Source organism: Seriola aureovittata, chromosome 19, assembly GCF_021018895.1.
Source record: "Seriola aureovittata isolate HTS-2021-v1 ecotype China chromosome 19, ASM2101889v1, whole genome shotgun sequence".
NCBI classification, from domain to species: Eukaryota; Metazoa; Chordata; class Actinopteri; order Carangiformes; family Carangidae; genus Seriola; species Seriola aureovittata.
In genome coordinates this window covers 21,052,157-21,076,302 of record NC_079382.1, presented here as the reverse complement: position 1 = coordinate 21,076,302, position 24,146 = coordinate 21,052,157, and the positions used below count along the sequence as shown (strand labels likewise).

Below are 24,146 nucleotides of genomic sequence, written 5' to 3'. Positions count from 1 at the left end.
GTAAGTATTTCCTATTGCCACATTGCTGATGTTAGCATTAATGCTAACCAGCTAGCCCCTGTCCAGTCGGTTTGTGTGTGTGTTGTTTTTTATTTCTAAATTCTTATAGTTTAATGATTTTAAATGGAGTTATTTAGAGAATGTTTTATTATTATCCTACACTGTGATTTTGATATAGTTGTCAGTCACACCTGAAAATCAGTGAAGAAACTGAAGACCAGCCAACAAGTTTGTTGTTTCTTTTATTCCTTCAGAATAAAACCACCCCTCTTTCTTTAAATATGTTCATCCTGAGTCTGGCGCTCTGTGGGCGCTTCCTAGTGGAATTCAACTCATGTGCCTGAAGGGAATTCTCTACATTTTCTGTGCAGTAAAGGTAATTTAATACCTCAATAATAATAATAACTCATAGCACCTGTTTAAAAATGTCTAAATGAAGGTTATCAACCAAAATATTCATGAGAAATATCCCCTGGGCCAGAGTTTCCTGCCACCAACAGTCAGACAGACACAGAGGAAAAAACACATCAGAGGAATTTTAATTCTAAAATACTAAAAATAACCATTTACCATTTACAGTGGTATAAAAGGTTGAAGGATAAACTGTCAATGACTCCTGGTTTTAGTTCCCTGAGAGACTCGAGGCTTCAGTGTCAGTGGGAGAGTGTCGGCGCCACCGTGTGGCCAAACTGGGAAATGACATCTAGACTGACAAACGTGACGGTGACACTGATGCAGATACTGTTTATCATGTTTTAAAAGACGTTTTAATAAACTGGATAGAAGCTTATGTGAATTTTCAAATTGTGACAACTGTTAAATGTTGTACATTTTATGTTGTTGATTCGAAATGTAAAAATGCTCTAAGCTGCATTGAAATTTGGTGTATTTCCTTTAAAAGATACTTAATGAAAATTGCTCATTAAAACCTTTTAATTATTCTTTTTTGAGGAAAAAGAAACACAGTCTGAGGAAGAGCAACAGATTAGGAATCCCTCCTCCAGGAAGGACAAACATAGACGTCATATATACACAGAAAAGACATATGTGAAAAGAAGAGAAGAAGAGGAAACCTCCAAAAAAAACAAAACTCAGGGACATAATTTGTACAGACGGGAGGTGGCGAGACAGTTGCAGACAACACGTGATGTGAAAACAGGAATAAACAAGAGACGGAAACAAACACTGGAGAAGCTCTCGAGCACCAACAGGACTCGAGTCAATACTGAAGGGTCGGAGCGAGAGGTTGTTTTTCCAAGTTATCAACATAACTGTCAGCAGGACAACCTGGATGTGAATTACTGAGGCCTTGAGCTTCATAAAACAGAGTGACATCAGTGCACTGGAGGGAAAACAGAAGGTGTGGGGTCACCAGGGCAACGCATCGAAAGCTAAGGTATAAATTTTAGATGTCTCACCATCATAGGACCAAGTCCTGCAGCCTACTGACTTTTATTAAACATATTTAAATGGATTTACTTGCTTTTATATATTACCATTCTTAATCACATCTAATATACTCTCCATAATTCCCTTGTTGCCGTCTGATTGGTGTTTACATTGACGTACCGAATTCATAGAACCGCAGTTCAAATGAAACAACACAACCAAGATCGTACTAAATATAATTCATTTAATTATCTTACGAATAAAAGGATAATTACAATAAAATACAGTATGATTACCTATAAACACTGGCATGGTTATAATGTACAATTAACAGGAGCTTGTTCAAGATACTAAAAACATCAGAGGAAGAGAGATAATCCAGCTGATTTGACATCTTCGGTAAACGTGTCCGAGCGTCTGATTAAATGTGCCGTGTGGTAGTTACTGAGGAAAGTCACATTGTTCAGGGCTGCAAGCAACTCTTGGTAAGCCAATAAAACCATGTGGCCCTGTCAGTATCAAGAAGAAATACACTCAAAATAACTTGTGCGACAATTTAACAGAGCACAGTGTTAAACAACCATCAACATACAGGATGTCAAACATAATACAACAACGTTTAACGGGTAAAATCTGAAGCACATCCTCGTATCTCCATCCAAAATCAGAACTAGATTAGATTGTGCAACTTTCCCTGTTTATTTTTGCAGTACATTAGCATTAGGCTACACAGTGGTAAACGTGCAGCTAACCGACAGCAAGACTTCGAGTGCTGCTCCCCAACCCTGACCGGAGAAAACACGACAACCTACAACTTCAGCTCCGGCTGCTACACTTTATATTTGAGTCTTCTTGTGAAAGTTAAAGTTCTCAAACCATAAAAAAAAAAAATTGGGGGGATTTTTTGGATGGAATTAAATGGGTGTATTTTGGATTTTTAAAGTCATCTTTGATATTCCTCAAATCAATATTTCATATTAAAAATGGAAAAAACAAACAAAAAAACCAACAACTTTTAGCAAATTTTCTTGATTTTATGGCCTGAAACTTTTTGATTTACTCATTGGTCTCTTCCTTTCCAGCCACAATGTGCAGGTTTTTCTAAAACAAGAATACACCACCTGTCCAGCACCAAACGGCACAAACAGCTAATGACTCGCTGGCGAATAAAGTGGAACGTTTAGCAGCTAAAGAGTCAGATCGTTTTCCTCAGGGGAGAGTAGAGACCAAAACAAAAGCTAAAAGGACACAAACTCTACTCAAGATGAATGCCAATGTTGCTCAGACAAAAAAAACAAAAAACAAAAACAAACAATATATTCAGCTTCAAATAATTGGCAAAATGTTAATATCATTTAATGTAAATTTGACACCTGTGGGACTCCGTACAAACCTGACCATGTTCTTTTGTTTTCATCTCTGTTGTAGCACCTGCTACGGTGGCCTGAAGAGAAAAGCTCGAATGGCGTGGACCCGACTCTCGAGTGATGTCATGTTTTATGTAAGAAAAAGAGTAGCAGTTTGTAAATGAGGAGATAATCTGTTGGGGCTAAAGACGGTAAGATCTCCTCAGATAGTTACAGTACGTATGCGATCAGGAATGAGCTCAGTCTTTCCACTCACTCTGCAGACTGAGCCAGTGGGCGAACATTACTCAGATCCTCCGGTGAAAGCTCGGCAGTGGAAACAATGTGCCCTACGCTCGAGTGCGAGAAGAACCGGTTCCTCAGGATGGACACAGCAGCTTTTCATCTGCGCTGAAAAGACGCCTCTTCCAGTCGAGTGAGTTTTTTTTTTTTCTTTTGAAGCGTTAGGCTGAACACATGTACAGCCTGTCTGGAAAGTGCATTCAGTTGTCAAGCGAAGAGACACCAGGAGTGTCGCAAACAGCTGTGTGTCAGTCACAGTCACAGTTTTCTACCATGTGCATGTCAAAACATTTTAGATCCTTCATTTGGCTGAGTGGATTTTTTTAAAATTACATTTGAATCTCCTGCTTCATTAAAAAAATATCAGCTTAGTTCGTGTTTGTATTGAAGTGAGTTTGATTTTGATTCAGAGTGTGTTTTTTTTTTTGTTTGTTTTTGTTTTTTTGGAGTGTTGCTAATAACGGCTGGCGTCGTCATACGAGGTCACGTCCAGGTCGAAGAAGTCCTCCAGCTTCCACTGCAGGGTCTCGAACGTGGGCCGGTCCTGTTCGTTCCCCTTCCAGCAGTCCATCATGATGTCATACATGACTTTGGGGCAGTTGGGGGGGCACTGCATCCTGTAGCCCTGGGGGACCCTCTGGACCACCTGGTAGTTGGTCATGGCTGCAACAATCAGAGAGGGACATGATCACAGACCTGCCAGGACTCATTTTCTAAATGATGTACGACAAAGCTGATAAAAGGTGATACCTGGGTAAGGCATCTGACCATATGTCATGATCTCATACAGCAAAATCCCAAAGGACCAAACATCAGATTTTATAGTGAACTTGTTGTCGTGGATGGCCTCTGGAGCGGTCCACTTCACGGGAAACTTTGATCCTTCTTTGGCTTCGTACACATTCTCATTCTCTTTCTAGGAACAAAACAAGACACAAAAATAAATAAGATACTGATTTTTACCGTAAAGCTGAGAGTAAAGATGTGCACCGTCACAGCATGGCAGGACAAAGTTTCATTTACCAAAATATTTCTTTAGTCTACTCTCTAGATTTGGGCGATATCCAAAATGTAATATCTAAATACTACATACTCGGAGATTAGAGACATTGGAACCAGGGTGACGCCAACATCCGGGTCGGTCAACAAACATACGTCATCCCCGCAATGCGCTTTAGCACTTTAGAAGTCAGAACCCACCATGAAGACTCTGGCGAGGCCAAAGTCAGCAACCTTGCAGATGTTGTTCTCGCCCACCAGGACGTTCCTGGCTGCCAGGTCTCTGTGGATGTAGTTCTGCAGCTCCAGGAAGGCCATGCCTGACGCCACCTGGGCGGCCATTTCAATCTGGTCAGAGAAACGCAGCGTGGCCCCCTTGTCCTCTGTAACCAAGGCAGAGATCCACATGATGAGTCACAGCCACAGGATTCAAGTACGATGTTTAGCAAAGAAGGAAGAAGGAAGTGGCACAAAGACGTTTTCTTTTGACATATACGACTTGTACTGCAAAGATTTATTTAAAAAGGTCCCATATTTTCCTCTTGTCCTCTGTTTAATTTGAAGAAGAAGAAGAAGAGAAGAAGAAGAAGAAGAAGAAGAAGATATATTTGTGGTTTTAAGAACCAAAAACCAGCGCAATTTACATCTCCTCTCTCAGGCTCCTCCTCAGCGACTGTTGATTTCTGTGGACTAATATGTAGCTGGAGCTGATCAATGTCAATGGCATGAGTTAGTGAAACTGTAAAATTGAACTCCGAGCTGTTGCATGCTGGGTTTTATATCATTTCCACGCAGGAGAAGATGGTTTCTCTGTGTCATTTTGAGGTTTATAAAGATTTAAACAAAGCAGACATTATGATCTCATGTCATAGCAGGAATACCACGAATGGAATCAACACCATCAATAATGGCCGCATTATTCCAGTGACACAGAACCTGTACCCTGAAACTGACGCAGCTAAAGAGGAATGCAGCCGTCATTATAGTAAATTAATTACAGCTGTGACAGTGACAAGTCTAATGTCAGCTGTGAAGAAAGCCTATGGAAAAGGACTTTGTCTGGAAAAAACAATTAAGCGATAAAGTAACACGAGCTTGTGGACGGTGAAACAGTGGTCAGAGTCTTCCACCCAAGTTCTTTAGTATCATCATTTTGAACTTATTCTTCAGCCCAGTTTGATTTGTCAAATTCCCATGTCTGAGTCTGAGAAAAAAGCTCATCCTGTTTGTCTGCAAAGCTAAAATTAGCTGAAGCTGCCTAACACACCTTCACTTACCAGTTAAAGTCCATCCAAAAATGTCCATCCTTCCCTGTCATTCTATACCGCTGCAACTATTTATTACTTTCATTGGTGGCTGATCTGCTGATTATTTTCTCAATGAATTGAGAAACACAAACATAAGATGACTCAGTGCTAACTGGCTGTTAATAAAACCAAGTGAAATCATTCTCTTCCTCAGAATAATCTCAACATGTCACACGACGCCGGCTCGATGCCAAGAGATAAAACTAAGGGAACATTAGTGCATGTCCTTATCTTTTTACATCAGAGCAGAACGAGCCAATCCTGGACTCCTTGCAGCCACCAGGAAGCTCTCAGTCGGGCTAATTACCAGAAGTCTGGAAAACAAGACTGTGGAGCCTCACCTTTTTAATGATTCGGCGTTATTTAAAATGTATCCCTCGAGCACTCTGTCCAGTATTAACATCTTTTTAAAGATAAAAATCAGTTTTCTAAAGACAGCTGGATGAGACTACATAAAAAAATAAAGGTTTATAATGTGAAATATGTGTGGATGTGGATGAAGTTTAGGTTTAGGATCTGCTTCTCTTTCCCTGGTATAAATGTCTGAGCCGCAGCCGGACCCTTTGCTACAGGTGGGCAGACTTTCAAAGAGCCGCAGCAGCTGTAGCACTGGACTCTGGTCCCGTCATAGAGTATCCGTCGCTCGCAATCAACACGTATAGATGAAAACAAGGCCGTCTTACTCTGGAGGTACTCCAGTAGGCTGCCGTTCTTCATCAGCTCTGTGATGATGTAGATGGGGTCCTCCATGGTGCAGACGGCGTACAGCTGGATGAGCTTGGCGTGCCGCAGCCTCTTCATCATCTGAGCCTCTCTCAGGAAGTCCTCAGGATCCATGGTACCTGGGAAAGGTGTTGAGATCAGCGTCACCTTTGCCAATACACAGCATTCGCTCACCCACCTGTCACTCAAAGAGGCCACGCCCTCAATTATACACAACTTTAGTCCCAAATAAAATGTAAACAGGTGAGTTATATAAACAGGTGTCATGAAGGAGGAAATTAGCTCTAGAGACCAAAACAGTTTTTGGTACCAGGCTGTAAACATGTTTATTTATTATTTAACATGGGAGTCTGTGGGGACTGACTCACTGTTGGAGCCAGACTCTAGTGGCCGGTCTGCAGGTTCGTCAGGCAACAGTGCTAACCACTGCACCACCGTGCCGTCACTTTTCGTTTGCAGCTTTTCAGAATGCTACTATGCAAATAAAAATGATAATTTGCTGTACCGGGTTTGAGGGTCTTCACTGCGACTGCTGTGGTTTCGTTCCACAGGCCCTCGAACACTTCGCCAAACTGACCGGCTCCCAGCTTCCTCAGCAGTTTGATGGAGTTGCGGTCAATCTCCCATTGGTCCACAGTGTTGTAGGACAGACCGTGAGTCTGTGGGGCCTCGCTCTACAAGGGCAGGAAGAGTCACTGTTTACGCAGATGACAATTTGCCATTATACTCTATAAATAATAGCAACAACGCAATAATAGAATTTAGAAAAATAAACAGCATGTGCTCCAGTTCGTGTTGTAGCTTATCGTGCGTTTTACCTTTTTGCATGGTTCACCCAGACGCACACACAGGCCGTCAGCCTGTTTGGAGTAATGCTCCACTAACTCCCTCAGTGTCAGAAAGGATCTCGACCTGGACACAAAGTAGTGACCGTTGTCCAGTTTTTTCAGCTTGTAATGCTTCACCCTCCCACTGTCCAGCACTGAAAGACAAGTCAGCATCCAGTCATTTACTCAAGACTCAACAACTACACAAGTAAGGTGAGACTGAACCGACACATCTCACTTCTTAAAGACACATTTTTATAAAAACAGCTTTTATTGTGTGATATCTGCTTGGTTTTCATTTATATTTCACTTTTATCTGTTTGGATGTTTTATATTTGACTCATGTGAAGCACTGTCCTTTCACCTGTTTGATTGGTTGATGTAATATTCATATAAATTATGTTTTTGTCTCTCAAAATTTTACAGTTTAAATTCTTGTAATATTATGACTTTATTCTCAAAATTTCAGATTAATTTTTTTCCCCTCATTGTGGCCCTAATAGTCCATATAAATTAGTATTAAGAAGTATTGTTTTCCAATTTTGTGTTGTGATAGAACAACTGTTTAACTGATTAAAATCAGTGAAATAATCTGAGTCTACTGGCTGTGAAATTAAGTAGATTATCAACTAGCTTTAATGAATGGGCATGGAAAGAATTCAGTTGTAATGGAAAGAGCAAGGCCAGTGAAAAGACAGATTAGAGCAGCGAGAGATAAAGTTATCGCACAGGTTTTATTTGAGCAGAGACTATTTATTTAACTTGATGACCTTCAAACCATCAATCATCTGGACTGAGGAACAAATGAGTCACTGAACACGGCTTGTGGATGAAGTGTGAGTTTTGTGGCGGCAGAATGCCGACCAGCACGTCTTCACATGAGAAACATATATAAGATGTTAGTCAGCTAATGTGCTATTAAAAGGTTGTGTACGAGGATTTCGTATCAAAGATATTGATGGTGTGGAATAATACAATTGTACAACTCACATTTGCGTGTGATGTGATTGTTTTTAGGAAAGTTTTTCTCAGACCTTTTCTGGGTAAATATTTAACTACAAGAAAAAAAAAAAAAGTTCTGTTTTTGTTTAGCTCTGTTTTTAGCTGTAGGGCTATCGGTAAAAATTAGCTAACAAGCTAACACTAAAGCATTTGTGGTGACTTTTCCCAAACTGTGGACAATAGTCACAGTGAATGTAGCAGAACAGTATCACACTCAACGACTTGGTTGTTTATGATGTAAAGAAAACACTGCATTTTCTGAAGCATTCTTTTACATTATATCCTGCACGCTCTCCTGAGGTGAGGCACCCCCCCGAAACTATTATGAAATATCTCATCTGTAGCATGCATTATAGGAGGAATACCCCCCCCACCTCACCCCACCTCACCCAGTCCCACTTAGTTATGTAGCTTACAAAGCTTGCTAACGTTAGCCACCGTAAGCTACTACACCCAAGTTTTTCAGCTAAATTAAACAAGTGTGTGTTTTATTGCTTACTTACTTTGAAGATTTTGTCATTTCATACTTCAACAGTGACATAATCCTTCTTTAATGTTTTTAATAAAAAGTGGTGAATATTTGGTTTCAGTGGGGACTTTGTGTTGCTAATGTAGCTTCTTGTCTTGGCTCACCCGAGAGGGAGAGCTCTCCTTTCTGACTTTCACAGTTTCTGACGAGGAAGGCTCCATGTTCGTTCCCTTCAGCCAGCAACATCTTCTCCGCATCCTGCCTTTTGGTCTCCGGAAAATACCATCTACCAATCAGAGCAAGCAAAGAAGCGAAAGGTGGTCAAACACATTTCAGCCATTTCTGAAAACCAATAATAATATTATAAGTCCAGCCCAAATATGACGACATACAATATTATGCATTTTATAATACATAATTATATTATTGTGTTTTATATTTCAGGTGTTTTTTAATTTTTTTTAATAATATAATTATATTATTGGATTTTATGTTTCAGGAAAAGCAATGCTGCCACTAAACAGCAGTTCAAAGTGTAATGTACAGTCAGCAAAGCAGTGAACTGATGGTCAGACTCAGCAGCAGGGCAGACTGTAAAACTGCAAAAAATAAAGATTTTTATTTATTTATTTTTTAAATCTTGTGAAAAATTTGGTGGAAAACATGGCGATATTCAATATTATACAATATTGGGCAATAAGATTCACTGTGTTCATTGGTGATTTGACTAATTTCAAATAGTCTTACTAACACCAACTACACCGTATGATTTTTACTCAATGAAAAGTTTTTAAAATCTAGTGCTAAAGGAAGATTCAGGTGATATAAATCCACTGAAAACCTCAAACTGACTATGAATATGTCTTACTAACAGATATTGTGTTCCTCTGTGCCACTGAGCTCGACTGTTGTCCACAAACTATTAAAAAGACAACATGAAGGAATTCAGGATGTATTCACAACATAAAATGAGTCCGTATAGATCATCAGTACAGAACTCTTACTTACGTGTCACTAAGGGAAACGTAACAATGACAACACAAAATATCTAGGCGTTAATATTTCTCCCAGACTGTCAGAGCTGTTCGACCTCAATTACTCCCCTTTGCTAAAAAAAGAAAAAGAAAAAGAAGACGACTTCAAACGCTTGACTGCGCTCCTACTCACCCTCAGTGAGCTAATCTCTACAGCTGAAATGAAAACTACCTCAGATTAATTATTTGTTTTCACTGCTTCCCACCACGACGATCGACAAACAGCTCAAAGCGCCCGACTCATTAACAACTCGACTTTACTGCAAAAACTAAATCTAACTTTAAAACATTACAAAAATGGAAAATCACAAGGAGGCCTCGAAGCGACAAACATTCTCCACTACTTCTTGGAAAATCAACAACATTTATTTAATCCACAATAACCCATAGCTCAAATAAGAACAAATTCATTGTTGCAGACCTTCCCTTCCTACTGTAATCAATCAAGACACTGAATTACTGTAAGAACAAGACAATCTCCTCAACTCTGAGACGCACAAATTACTGCTTGTGTTGGTTTCTCATGAAGTCTGTTGACAATAAGAAATAAGGCCAGCATTATCCTTTAGGGCCTTTATTATTTACTTCTATTAAGGATGAACGAGTAATCAAAATATTATCAAAAATCGCAATATGACTGTTTGGTACATACTGCAGCAAAAAAAAGAAAAAAAGAAATCACATTATCATCACTTGAAAATTAAATTCAAAAATGACCATTGCCGCTATAATCATGACTCGTATTGCAATATCTGTCAAAATCAGATTTTTTTTATTGCATATTGTTCACCCTAACTTGGTCTTACATGATGCATTACACTAAACTATGTCATGCCCGGGCAGGTAAATCACTCAGAGAAACCAAACCCTGCAAGGCTGGATGGTGGGTCCAGGTGGGCGGGGCTTAGGGCTTGGCTGAGAGCAGTGACTGATTTGTTGTGACATCACAACATTCCAGAAGTCCTGACGGCTTGTTTTGAGGCTCAGTTTCTGAATACAGGTCTTTGTGGACTGATACTTTCACAGTATTAATAAAGAACCTAGACCTGATCTATAATCACACTACACATGGACAGAGACCTTTAGACTATATGGGACCTTTCACACAAAAATGGAAATATGATGCACTGATGTATGCTATTGGGAAACCCTTATTACAGCGCTGAAAGGTGTAAGGCTTTAATGTAACATGAGTCTGATCCTCAGATATGTTTCTGATAAACAGCATGATTCTACAAAAAAAAGTCAGTGTGTTACAGAAAGAATTCCTCTCGACGTCATCTCATATCATATCCATCAAGTCTGTGACTCAGTGAAACTATGACCGCAAATGACACCTGGACGGATCAAGGGAATAAAAACTATTCACACTTGTAAACAAAACAGGAATAACTGGAGTAAAGCCGAGCAGAAACAGGTTTCACTGGAGATGTTAAGTAGGCCGAGAGTGCACCATCACTTTTCTGTGATGCTAACGTTTTACAACAGATCAGCTGAACACACACTTTTTATTTGTTGAAAACATTGTCTACAAAGGTAATATTATGCTTTCCAGTTATACTGGGTCATCTGAACATGTCAAGGCCTTTCACAGAATACTCAATTGGCTTCCTGCTGCTAAATTGAGCTTTGTTGCAAAACCAGTTTCAGTCTCTGCTCACAAACATGAAGCCACGCTAAATAGTAGTTAAAAGAAATGCCAGGAAACCGAGGCCTTTAGTGCACTATGTATGATCTTGTGTTTTCTGAGCCCTGCCTTCCTGGGAATTATTAACCTGTGAGGACAGACTTCCTGGTCGCAGAATAATTAACTTGTTTACTCAAGACTGGAAACATTTTTCAGCCCTAAAAGACACAAAAACAAGCTACAACCTGCTATCAGATTTTATATTCATGTCATGTCAACTGATTTATCCTTTTATTGGTTTTTAAAGCTCTTGATGGTTTTCCTCCAACTTATTTATCAAATTTAGTATTCTATTATTTGAATCAGTCTGTCAGTATTGTCTCCAGTGTTTCCTCAGTGCAAATATGTGCGATTGATGATAGTTTCTTCATTTCCTGTTATTACTGTCTTATTTTTCTTTTTTATTGTTTTTAATTATTACATGGTCATTTATTGTTCTCTGTGTGTGTGTGTGTGTGTGTGTGTGTGAGTGAGGTTTTTATTGCTTATTCTGCAAAGCACTTTGTATGACATTGTTTGTATGAAAAGTGCTATACAAATAAAGTCTGATTGATTGATTGATTGATTGATTGATTGATTGAAACAATGACTTTAGTTGGAAAACAAACTCACAGGATTCTGTATTATCAAGTTAATATGATCATAAGCAGCAATACTTACGGTTCTGCATCAATACTCTCCACAGGTGCAACATAGTTGGCGGGGATGTATCCTTGTTTGGAGGCTGAGACCCCGCTGAGGGCTTTGGCGAACCACCAATCCCCAGCACTCTTGTCCAGAGCCTCCAAAGTGTCCCCGGCGTTGAAGCTCAGGTCCTCCTCGGTGCGGGCGGAGTAATCATACAGGGCGATGTAATAGTCCACGGGTTGCACCGGCGTCCGCGGTAAAGGTCTCTTAATAGCAGAGTCCACTTCTGTGTTTTCAGCGATCGGGTTTTCAATCACCGTGTCGGTTTTCTTCCCTCTGAAGCTGGTCTCACCTGCAGGTTGACCCGGCTTTTTAAAACACGCCAGAAACCTCTGCCAACACGCAGAAAAACTATTCTGGATCTCCATGGCGCGGTTCGTCAATCACAGCAGCTCATTCCGAGTCAGGGAATAAAAGTCAGGAAACAGTGTAGGAATATCCCTTCTCCTCACTCATGGTCCACGCTCCATGAAATAAAAACTCATTTTAATAATCCCAGAGTCAGACTGGCAGCGGTCATTGGCCTCAGACGTGCACACACACACAAACACACACAGACACACACACCCGGCAAATAAGACACACAGTGCGGGAAGTGACTGCAGATAAAATGTCAAGTTTCCTGGTCAGAGAACCGGGTCTGGAGTTCACGGTTCAAGAGCCACTGTGCCAATCACCTGCACCTGCGGAGGAATGGGGAGCGGCTCACGTCACCTTCATCCAGGTGACGCCGTGTGCCCTCTGGCGGCCATATTGGAGGACAGCACCAAAACTACCTCACTGTAGATACAGACCACAGACTGTATAATAAAATGATGAGTAACGGCTCCTGGACTTTACGCACCTCACCTCCAGCACTTATGGGCGGCTGCAACAGTTTACAGTCATCCTGTGTGATAAAGCATTTTTTCACCTCAGCCAAAGGAAGTGGACTAATCTAATTATTATTGTTTATTTATTATTATTATTAATAAATAATTGAAATTTAACACAACCGATTCTAAAAGACCCAAGCTCTCCCCCAGTGTCTGCTCCTCCCGGCTTGCCTCGTCAGCTGATCAGTCATTGCTGACCAGGCGTGCCAATCAAACGCCCCCCAAAATACCTGTTTTTAAGGCCTATTATCTAATTAATTCGATGATTATTTTCAGATGGACCAACCGGGACACTGAACGAAAGGTGTGGATTTAGCCAAAGACACCATAATGAGTTCTGAGAAAAAAAATAATTGACTGAGTATTTCAATAGAGAAGTTGGCGTTTTTTGAGTGGGTGTGTATCGGAGCCAGCGGTTTTTGGAGTCCCTCGGTGGTATTGCACTCAAAGTCACTTCCGCATTTTCTTCACTTCTCAGCCCAACAGGTTACGTCCATTTTTATATACAATCTATGGTTTTGACACCGGACTGTTCTCAGAGTCTGGCATGGGCCAACTGCGACCTTCCTGTTTTTTGTCTTCCGTATTTAAAGCAAAGTTGGCGCCTTTTGGCCAAATTGCCCGTATGTGCGCAGACCATTAAAGCAGACAGATGTGCGCACCTCTGGTTTTTCCCCCCACGCCTCGTTCCCTGTTCGTCCGATTTCCGAAACTGTCACAGGTACAGAAAGTTTCTGCGTTTGTTTGTTCCCTAGTTTACTTTTGTTCTGCTGTTATTCAGATTATTCTGGCAAAGACTCGGCCGGGTCTGGGCCCAGAGATCCGGCTGAGGTGCAGTCCGCCTGGTATCGGAGTCCAACAACCCACAACAAGGCCGGAAGCACGCCGCACGTGCCGGACGGCCATTACACCTACTGTTCTGGCGGTGGGCCTGAACGGCGTTTGTTAATTTCCTGCTATTTTCCCCACGCCAGCTCTTCACTTAGATACAGGATGGAATCAGATTAGATAACATGCTGGTTTATTAAAAGACACGTTTACACACAGAGTGAACCAGCATGAAGTCCTCAAGCAGCAGCAGCAAAAATCAATAAACTGCAGCTGTAACTAAAGGTAAACTGCAAGTATAAGTCCAACAGCAGCTCTGCACTATGTTCAAGTTACTAATAAATGATAATCACAATGTTCATAAACATACAGTTCATTAATTTGAAAGCAATAAATGAAAGGCTTAAATGTCACATATGTTACTCCTGGGGCCAAGTTAAGTCTGAATTATTTGTCCTAAAGATAGAAATCAGAGAAAATCCATACAACTATATTACTTTGAGCCATAAATTACCTGACACATTTCTTTGGCCTTGTTGTGGATCCATGTCTGCTCAGTTAGCACATATTATTACGGTCTGGATTTAAATGTAGATTTGCCATCTAAACATTAAATCCGTAAATCTTTTTATGTGGCAGTAGTGGAAATTAGTCATTGCCAACATCTGTTGTGTTCAGAATGATGGAGACAGAAAACAATTACATTCAAAATATGATGCATGATTTTTTTTTTTTGGGCAACTTTCATGTTTTTCCCCAAATGATGTACAAATGTCTTGATACAGTAAACAGTATATGATATAAAATAATAATATCAACTTAAATTGGGATTAAGCTTAGAATGTTTACAGTGTCTTCCTCCACCCCTGGTACAGACCAAGTAACATTGACGTTTTACGATCTATTTCACATGATTTTAATATAAACCACTGTAAAAGTGTGAAATGTGGGATCTTTAATATTCCATTAGTATGTCATGTAAAAACATTGAGCAGAGGTACATTTTTTATAATGACTTTCCACTTTTTACACAACAGGTGAGGAACAGGGGGTTAATAGGGGCCAGCCCTGCGAATCTGAATGCGCTTTCCTGAATTCATTCTGCGCGTCTTCACCGTGCGTTACGGTTTTTCGTTTCACACCCGGAAGCACTGCACGCTCTCCCGCACTTTGGCTGCCGCCTCTCTACCGCCTTCTTCTGGCACACGGGAGTTTAGCTTGTGGCTCCGCTGCTTTAACTTATTGACGTTAACTGTTCACTGATAATCGATTGCGGGTTTAGGAAAAACGAACTCGGAGGTTGTTTGTTTTTTTTCTCTTTTCGCGGCACTGTATGTGAGCGGAGGACTGAGTGACGCGTCCACAGAGCGCAGTCCCCATCTGCGGCGTCAATTCAGTGACATTGACTCATCGCTGGTGTTGTGCACAAGTTCATGTGTGTGCACCAACGCGGTGGCCTCAGCGACAATGAGCGAATACTTCAGCCTGTCAGACTGCGATGTTATCGGCTTCGACTTGGACCACACGCTCTGCCGCTACCATCTGAAGGAGACCTCCAGGGTGAGTGTGTGCGTGTGTGTGTGTGTGTGTGCGCAGCGCGGGGCAGGCAGCTAGCTCCAATACATAACCGTACGGTGGCCGTGACGCTTCGATCAGCAAAACATCTGGATTAAAAATAGCTCGGAGCTGTCAATAACCCCTCCACGGTCACTTGTCAGTTCAGCCCCGCCGTTATGAAACATATTGTGGCTGATGATGCTCATGAGTTTTGGTTGAAGGTACATGTGTGTGTGTGTGTGTGTGTGTGTGTGTGTGTGTGTGTGTGTGTGTGCAGGATGATGCTCCTGATGCTGCAGTCACTCTGCGTGACTCACAGGTTGAACGTCGGCGGTGATGCTCATACATGTCTTTAAATCCTCTGAGGCCTGTTGGCAGCCAGCAGCTCCTCGTATCATCTTGCGTTTTCTATAATTAGGACAGTCGCAGCGCGCGCACAGGGATGGACTGTGACACTGGGTGACAAATAAATAAATCACTGCTAATCATTACGGTCTGTTTTGATCAGACATGCTCTCTCTTGTCCCATCATGTCACATGTATGTCCACTCATCCTGTCAGTGCAGTAGCATAGGATAGTGAACCCCAAATGCATGACCCAGTAAGGGAATTCTTAGTTTACTAATACTGATATCGTTTTTGATTAATTGATTGTTTTTTAGATGCAGTCACCTAAAGATTTCTCTTAAAATTCAATGTATGTTAAGGGCCAACACATATTCCGAAATCTTGGCATATGGTTTGATAGTAATCTCAGTTTGAGCTTCTACAATCATGTTTTTACCATCTTAGAGATATTTCTAAAATATGATCTTTTTTTTAAGCTTTTATAGACACAGAGACTATTTTACATGCCTTCATTTCATCACATTACTGCAACAGTCTCTTTTACTTGTGTCAATCAGAAATCTATTGATTGTCTCCAGACTGTACAGAACTCTGCTGCCACATCTTCCCTGATTTATCCTCCTTACACTGGCTCCCAGTATGTTTCAGAATAGATTTTAAGATATTATTGATTACTTTTACAGCTCTCCGTTGGCCTTTCTCCTGGTTACATCTCTGACCTATCAGTTCAATATGCACCAGTGCGCACCCTGAGATCCTCAGGTGAAGGTCTTCTCTGGAACGATCTGCCTGAGGAAATCAGGTCGGCTGAGTCTGTGACCTCTTTAAAGATTCCTCTTAAAACTTTATCGGAGAGCTTTTCCTAGTTTTAATTCTACATTAATTATTTTTATTTCTCTTAAAATTAGCTCGTTATTGGTTTTTATATTCCCAATTGTTTTAATTGTTCTATCTGTTTCTTCTCTTTGAAATCTATCAGATTTGATTTTTTGCTGTCCTTGACAAGCACTTTGTAATGTAGTTTTTGAAAAGTGCTCTATAGATAAAGATTATTATTATTATTATCATCATTCCTAAATGAATATTATTTGTGATTAATAATAACTAGATAAAGAAACAGATAAAGTTATCAACTAGCTGGTGAACATAGTGGAGTTTTTAGCAGCTAAGCTAACAAAAACAGAGCTATTATTGGAGTAAATTTTGGACATTTTCCTAAATTAATTCTAATTGCTCCATGTGTAAAAAAAAAAAGAAAGAAGGAAACTGTTTACTAATACATTTGCCATAACAATTGTTGTTGTGTTTTAACCTAAAGGGGTAAAAAGTAAGGCAACTTTAAAGATACACTCCAAGTATAATAGTATAACAACCAAATTCCCACATTTCCTTGCTGATGCGTTGAAACTCAACCAGTCTGGTGAGTGATGTTATTTCCTCTTTGTGTTTGCAGCTCATCTATGAGAGCTTTGCCAGGTACCTGGTGGAGCATAAAGGCTATGACAAGGACCTCCTGAACCTGACCCCGGCTACCTGGGATTTCTGGTGAGTCAGCAGCAGCAGTTTCCCACAGTATAAAGGGGAACAATGACACACAGGTGTAATGAATACCGGTTTCTCTTACAGGGATGTTAGGGATATATTAATGTAATACCTGTGGCTATGTTTCTTAAAGAGAGGTGAAACGTTATCCCTTGAGGTTTGGGTTTTAATCAGATTTAATGTTTTAAATTTAAAGATGTAAAAACTTTTTTTTATGGTGACCATGATACATACTAAAGCAGGACATTATACAGTGTTAAAACAAACCAACTACGTAACGAGTACACGGTTTCTAACCCACCTAAAATCTTTCAGTTCTGTTGTTTCTTATCACATATACACTCTGGATTTTGTGTCTAGTTTTAAAGGACTAGTGGTGGATCTGGAGGATGGAAACCTCGTGAAGCTTGCTGAAGACGGAACTGTCTTGCGGTACGCTCTGCTCTTCCTGCATGAAATCCATTTTGATCTGCCTCCCAGGACACACATCTTCACTCTCTTTGTACAGCTTGTCATTGCTTTCACAGACCTTTTTAATGTGGGATGATAATCAATAAGTATTATTCTATTCTATTTCTTGCTTTTTTTTTTTTTTATAGAGCGACACATGGAACCAATGACCTCAGCGCAGAAGAGATCATCAAACATTATGGTCCCAAAAGGGAGTGGAAGCACTTCAGCAGCCTCAATACCTCCTTCACAAGATCTGGTGTGATGTCTATACCCATCTTTAATAACTGTAGCTGTATGCTTTCACTAGATTCCTAACTGATACTGATACTTTTATTTTGGTCTTTGCAGCAAATTACTATTACTATGACAACTACTTTGATCTACCCGGGGCTCTTCTCTGTGGACGAGTTGTGGATATGTTGCATAAGGTAATATTTGAGTGTGGCTTCATATTAATGGTTGATATTTTCATGTGGAAAAACATATTAAAAATTGTAACTTTTTAACGTTTGTGTGAACAGCGAGGAAATGAGGTGAATTCGGACTTTTGGAAAGACATGGTTGCGGCCATTGATCACAATTACAACACATCTGCATTCAAAGGTAAGCTTTTGCTCATTTCTGATGACTTCTTGTCGAGGACCGGTTCTGTAAGGAATGACAATACACACAAGACACAGAGATTATTTTTCTTTTTCAGTCTAGAACTTTTATTCTGTGTTTTGGTCAGCAAGTGGTACATAACTTAACACATCCAATGGGACATAGTTGTTTGGAAAAAAAAATGCAGTTTGAATTTCTCATTCTGTGTTTTTTTTTTTTTTTTGCTGGTCACAGTGCTTGTGAGAATGTGCTGATCTCTGATAACATATAGTACAACAGTTTTGTGTGTCTTTTGTATGTATATTACAGGAAAATTCTTAAACAACAGACATTAATAAAAACGAACACAAGTACAAGACGTGCTGTAAATGTTACAGGCAGTTGTAGAGCACCACTTAAAACATTTCCGATATGGTTTCATGTTTCTTAAAATTGCCAATGCACACACAAGATGAACTGGGGAGCGGGATCAATTTGAACCATGTGTTTTTACATTTTAGTCAGCATTAATACCTCTGTTTGTCAAATCATTTGTTAGCAAAACCTTTTCAAGATTTGAATGAGGCAGTTAAACTTGCAAAATTTACAACCATACTTTTTCCTTAATTTACCATCTCAATTTGGAATTTTGTAAACTGATCTATTTCTCTGAGTAGTTCAATGATTGTAAGGTTTTGAGGTTTATTTGGATTTGTGAAATCACGTTGAGGCAATCAAGAACCCAGAGAAAGCGCAGTGAACATTATCTGCGGCAAATATACCATTACTCTCCTCATCAGGGACCTGGATATAGACTCTGTCACCGGGATGCAGCATAAGAACAGTACTGCCTGACATCTGATCCAGGAAGCCCTTGTTGTACTCATCATAGGTGAAAACAACTGGCTCTTCGTTTTTGTAGAGGGCCACCAATGCATTAGCACCATTGACATGGATATGATAGCTGAAATAGTAGAGGCCTGGGATCTGGCAGGTGAACACACCACTGTGGGGGTCATAATGGTTCTCCCCATTGTACAGAACCTGAGCGAACTGAATAGGAGTAGCAGATGGGGGGTAGGCGGTGGTCAGCACAGCACTGAAGGCAGACATGGGGGCCTTCATCATCTCATGAGACATCACAACCTCGTGGGACTTGATTGGCATGCTCTTCTCATGGTGGTAGACCACCTCTCCTGGTGGGCCAGGTGGACCGGGAGGACCGGCAGGGCCTGGAAGACCATCGTGACCTCTGGCACCTGGAATTCCAGGTGCACCCTGAGGACCACTAACGCCCTTAGCTGTTAAGCCAGCTGGACCAGGTGCGCCTGGCATACCTGGGTGGCCCTTAGGTCCAGGGGCACCGGATTGACCGGGTGCTCCAGCTGGTCCCATGGGTCCTGGTCTTCCATTCTCACCACTTTTTCCTGGTGCTCCTGGGCCACCTGTGTGTCCTTTTAGTCCTGGGGCGCCATTTGAACCTGGGATTCCTGGGGCACCGGTGTGGCCTTGAGAACCCTTTGGACCCTGAGGACCATTGTGACCTGGAATTCCTGAAGGACCTACTGCCCCAGGGACACCTGGTTTTCCAGTGAAACCCTGAGCTCCCTGGTCACCCTTGGTTCCCCTTGGGCCTGGTGCACCAACCATACCAATGTCGCCTTTGGGTCCTGTTGGGCCTCCCTCACCCTGGAATCCTCTTGCACCCTGTGGACCAGCTGGGCCAATAGGACCAGGAGCGCCTGGCTGACCAGTATAACCAGTTGGACCTGGCTCTCCCTTTTGACCAGTGGTTCCTGGAGTACCAGGGGATCCTCTGCTGCCTGGTATTCCAGGCTCTCCTGTTTTGCCAACACCTGGCATGCCAGGGGAGCCTGGCTGACCAGATGGACCCTGTGGACCTTTAGCCCCCATAGGTCCAGGCATACCTGGTGTACCATTCTGGCCTGGTTTTCCTGTTGCTCCTACGCCTGGAGCCCCAGTGTGACCCTTTGGCCCTGTCATACCCATTGGCCCAGAAGCACCATCCCTTCCTGGCATGCCAGACTTGCCAGGTTCTCCAGGATAGCCAGTGGCACCAGGTTTACCAACTCCAGGTTTACCTGGCATACCAGATGGACCCATTGGTCCGACTGCGCCTGGTGCTCCTTGAACCCCAGGAACCCCAATACCTCTCTCTCCTTTGGAGCCAGGAAGACCAGGAATACCAGGATGTCCCTTCAGGCCAGGCTCTCCTCTTGGTCCCATTGCTCCAGGAATGCCAGATGGTCCAGGTTTTCCAACAGAAGAGAATCCTGCAGGTCCAGGTGTTCCAGGTGTGCCAGGTGCACCTCTGGGACCCATTGGTCCAGTTGAGCCAGGTGCACCTCTATCACCAGGGATGCCAGGGGTACCTGGTTTTCCAGGGCCACCTGGGCCACCAGGTTTACCTGCTTGAGAGTAGCCAGCAGGTCCAGGAGGTCCTGGTGGTCCTTGTGGTCCAGTATGTCCTACGCCACTCTTTCCAGGAGGTCCAGGTGGTCCCATTGGTCCTGGTTCACCTGGAGGCCCTTGAGCACCTTGCTCACCTGCAACAACTAAGGGAATACAGAAATACAGATACATGTGATACAATTATTTCGGTAATATGATGCACAGGTTGTAATGTGACAGGTATCTTTGTTAGATCAATAACTGTCTGTTTTACTGAATCATGAGCTTTGATGTAAAAAGGGTACTGCACAGCATCCCACATGATGTTGTAGGATATTAACGATACACATACAAGCATACAACAATTGATGCAGACATTAAGATATGCTTAGTTCTCCCCAAGGAAATGAGGAAGGAAATGATCAAGAAATGGCTTCATCTTGAAGCATTTCTCTGCACATTCTCTGACTCTCGTGCCTTTGAAATGCACTTCATAGGATGCCTCCATGGTCCTTGAATAACCCAGAGTCTGGTACTCTACTCTGTAAGACAACAAACTGCCTCAAAGCACCCCTCCCTATGATTGTGGGGATGGGTTGTGAGGACAGCACTCCCTTTTTTCCCCAGTTTAGTCTTAACAGCACCACTGGTCTGAGGTGATGCTCTCACCAAGCTTACGTCTACTGACATGGGACCTAGTACACCAGCTTCTGTACATTTCAGTTCAATTTGCCCGCACTATGCTGCACCCTTTAATTTCCTGCACTGCCCATGGCCATGAATGTATAGCTAGTGGTCTGAGAGTTTTCAACAACACCTTGATGCATTTCCTGCCACATAGCATAGAGTTTATGGGCAAGGTCAAATGAATGTATGGGTTTGCACTAAACTGGCATATAAACTCAAGGTATTGCTCACTAGTCTATATTTATCACTAAAGTGATACATAGGATAAACAAACATTTTTAAGACTTACAGGAACTTTTTATTTAATTTTATTTGATTTATTTGTTAATATAAATTAGCATACATTTTGCAAGTTAGCCTAAGGCTAATTACTATAGCACAAATTATATTAAACTTGTCTTTAATTTCTGTTCAGTCTTTGAGAATATATTTTAAAGCCGATTCATGTATAAATTGGTCGCTATAATAAGAATGTAGGCAGGACTTTGGTATTGCAATAAAAAAATGTAATAAAAAAAACTCAAAATTAATCTACCAGGGCTTTAACATTAAAAAGACATATAGAATAGAGTTTAGGAACTATTCTTATCTTTGAACAGTGCACAAACAGCATCTGTGTCAAAGTTGCTATCACATTCCTTCATGCGCCATAATTCTGGATGCGTCATTGATCCGTCAAAGCAACAAATCCGGTAGTGTTGGCCTCTCTTTTGAAATGGTGTTTAGAGATGAAAATTCTTTGTCAAAGGCTGTCATTTTCAAACCACATAAGGCAGTGCCCGAAACCCCACAGGGGAATTTTGTGCCAGAACTGGACCTAGTGGCAGCCAGGAACACCACAAACTGGAGGTGAGGATGGTGGCCACAGGAACTGACCCAGGAGCTGAACCATATGTGACCTTCAAAGTACTATTGCACTCATATTTAGTATATTACATAATATCCATTCAGTTTGGTTGTTTGTGAGTCTTTTTTTTTTCGTAATCCTTCTGTTGTTTGTATTTTGGAAAAATTAGCTTCATTATCTCGCCGGCAGAGTGATTTACTGCTTGAACTTGACAGAGTGTTTCTCTCCAGTCTGTGTTGTTTTTTTAAATGCTTATTGTGTGGTGTGATTTTAATACCACAAGGCAGTTTGTTAGGGCGTGCCTGCAACGTGGTAACAACATCTGTTTTGGAGATCTGACAGATTTTAGCTCTCATTGTCAACTTTCTCCTCTATTTTTATATTTTTATGCGGAGGCTCACAGTCGAACCACATCAGAACCCCTTCAAAAACAAAACTGGAGAAATAAATTCTCAACTGTTGAATCAAAATTGGAATCATCGTTAAATTATGGTTTTAGTTCTGAAACGGTCTCATACATCACCCTGGCAGTTACACCGTCACCACTGCTTTGGGTTTTTCTTTTATTACACATGCAAAAGTAGTATTTATTTAGAGCACAAGTGCTCTTTTACTGCTATACCCCACCTCACAGTTATATACAGATCTACGCATTCACAGCAGTTCACAACACCTCAACCCACAGCCCTGTGCTCTCAGCCAATGAGACGCAGCACTGGACCTGGTGGGGTGAGCACCTTGATGACAGTTAATGAAGGAGGGTGTTGCCAGGCTGCGGAGTGTTGATGATAATGATGATGAGGATGATGACTTGAATTTGCAGTTAATTAAGAAATTTGCTGTTGATGAAAAAGGCTGCTGTATTTATGAGATTCACATTTTCAGATTAGTAATTTCAAATTATGGGAGTAATTTGATTTGACCGAATTACAGTTTAGAGTCATGCAATTGTAGGTTCTAACTCTATATTTCATGCATAGACTTGATTTAAACATCTTTGAGTGGGAGCCTGCACGAGTTATAGTTAAGTCTGTAAACATATATCCAATAAATTCCCGCAGACGTGTAATTTTGAAGTGTTTTCTGATGCAGTTTCACTTGTTTAGGTTTGTTTTAACTTTTAAGCAGAAACTGATGGATTATGGAGCCGAGGAGCTCTGAATGCAGCCTGCAGTGATATGAACTGAACAATGGGCTTCACAGGTGTTTAAATATTATACTAAAAATATATAGATGCAGGAATTTTGTTGTGAGCCTGCTTATTTAACCCAGTTGAATCGGAACCATCTTTATTTATAATAATTGCAGCATTGCTCTTTTTAGGATTAAGAATTGTCACTAGTTTTTACACAAACAGCTCTTGTGTGAAAAGTCATATGCGACTCACCATGACTCTTGACGGGGTAGTGTGCCTTGGCTACTTTTGGCACGTGGTAGTACCTATCAGGGGTCGCCTCAGCCAAAGCTAGGAGGACGAGGAGAACGCTGGTTACCCTCAGGTCCATCTTGTGAAGCCAAACCTGCAAAGACAAAAATTTGTTTATGAGAAGAAGAAGAAGAAGAAGAAAAAGAAGTAGTGTTGCTCTTTGTCTCTAATGACATTCAACAAGCAAAGGACCATGCATGATGCATCTGAGTGGCACAGTGCACATGTTGCTGCACTTGTCTCACACTCATCATGCATCAAGTTAATTGAGGAGTTTAGCTGCAAGATAAATGTCAAAATCTTTCATTTCTAATTTAAAAAATGATCCCTAACATCTCTGTCAACAGATTATTTTTTCATGCTCCAAAGTTCTCACAAAAGTGAAAGATTCTGTCCCAGTGTGAATGCAGCACTAGCACATGGCTCATTACACTTGTTACAGCAGCAACCGGCAGCCGACCCACCTCTCAGTGAGAGCCAGGCTGCAGCTGGGATTTCCCCACTACACTAACCTGAAATCAGGAAGAAAAAAAAGGCAACTTACCGTGATGGTTTACGCTCCAAAGAAACAGTCAGGGGGGGTCGGGAGGCTGCTGTCCCAATACCTTGCTGTTATATCCTTTAGTTTGTGGAGCCTGTCTGTCTGAGTGGCAGCTGCTGCTTCCCAGGGCACTGGGCTCAAGGTATTTATACTGAGCCACTCTTCCAGCATCGTGTAGGATCTACCTCGCGTGGAAGGCCCCTCCCTGCTCTGATGTCATCTTTAATGATGGGTGCCATGTCCTCAGGAGGCATGTCACTTCAGGGTGATGCCCC

At 41.4% G+C, this 24,146-nt stretch overlaps 3 protein-coding genes across 3 annotated transcripts in view; 1 reads left to right on the top strand and 2 right to left on the bottom strand.

Annotated features, from left to right (window-relative positions):
* Positions 1-1,616: 1,616 nt before the first annotated feature.
* On the bottom strand, positions 1,617-12,413 carry frk (fyn-related Src family tyrosine kinase). The gene is made up of 8 exons (XM_056363485.1): positions 11,747-12,413; positions 8,530-8,651; positions 6,886-7,049; positions 6,573-6,741; positions 6,028-6,186; positions 4,239-4,420; positions 3,789-3,954; positions 1,617-3,701 (listed from the first exon to the last, which is right to left on the bottom strand). The coding sequence occupies exons 1-8, from the start codon at positions 12,139-12,141 to the stop codon at positions 3,493-3,495; spliced, it is 1,566 nt and encodes a 521-aa protein (XP_056219460.1). The 5' UTR covers positions 12,142-12,413; the 3' UTR covers positions 1,617-3,492.
* Positions 12,414-14,644: 2,231 nt separating this feature from the next.
* The window catches only part of nt5dc1 (5'-nucleotidase domain containing 1), a 57,374-nt gene continuing 47,872 nt past the window's right edge, over positions 14,645-24,146 (top strand). The window contains exons 1-6 of the mRNA XM_056405511.1: positions 14,645-15,036; positions 16,835-16,926; positions 17,284-17,355; positions 17,523-17,632; positions 17,725-17,804; positions 17,898-17,979. Coding sequence (XP_056261486.1) covers positions 14,944-15,036; positions 16,835-16,926; positions 17,284-17,355; positions 17,523-17,632; positions 17,725-17,804; positions 17,898-17,979 — 529 coding nt within the window. The 5' untranslated portion in view covers positions 14,645-14,943. The remainder of the gene's footprint in view (positions 15,037-16,834; positions 16,927-17,283; positions 17,356-17,522; positions 17,633-17,724; positions 17,805-17,897; positions 17,980-24,146) is intronic.
* Positions 18,060-24,000, bottom strand: col10a1b (collagen, type X, alpha 1b). Its single transcript, XM_056405510.1, has 3 exons — positions 23,875-24,000; positions 23,292-23,424; positions 18,060-20,534 (listed from the first exon to the last, which is right to left on the bottom strand). Exons 2-3 carry the CDS (start codon positions 23,407-23,409, stop codon positions 18,679-18,681), a joined length of 1,974 nt encoding a protein of 657 aa, XP_056261485.1. The 5' UTR covers positions 23,410-23,424; positions 23,875-24,000; the 3' UTR covers positions 18,060-18,678.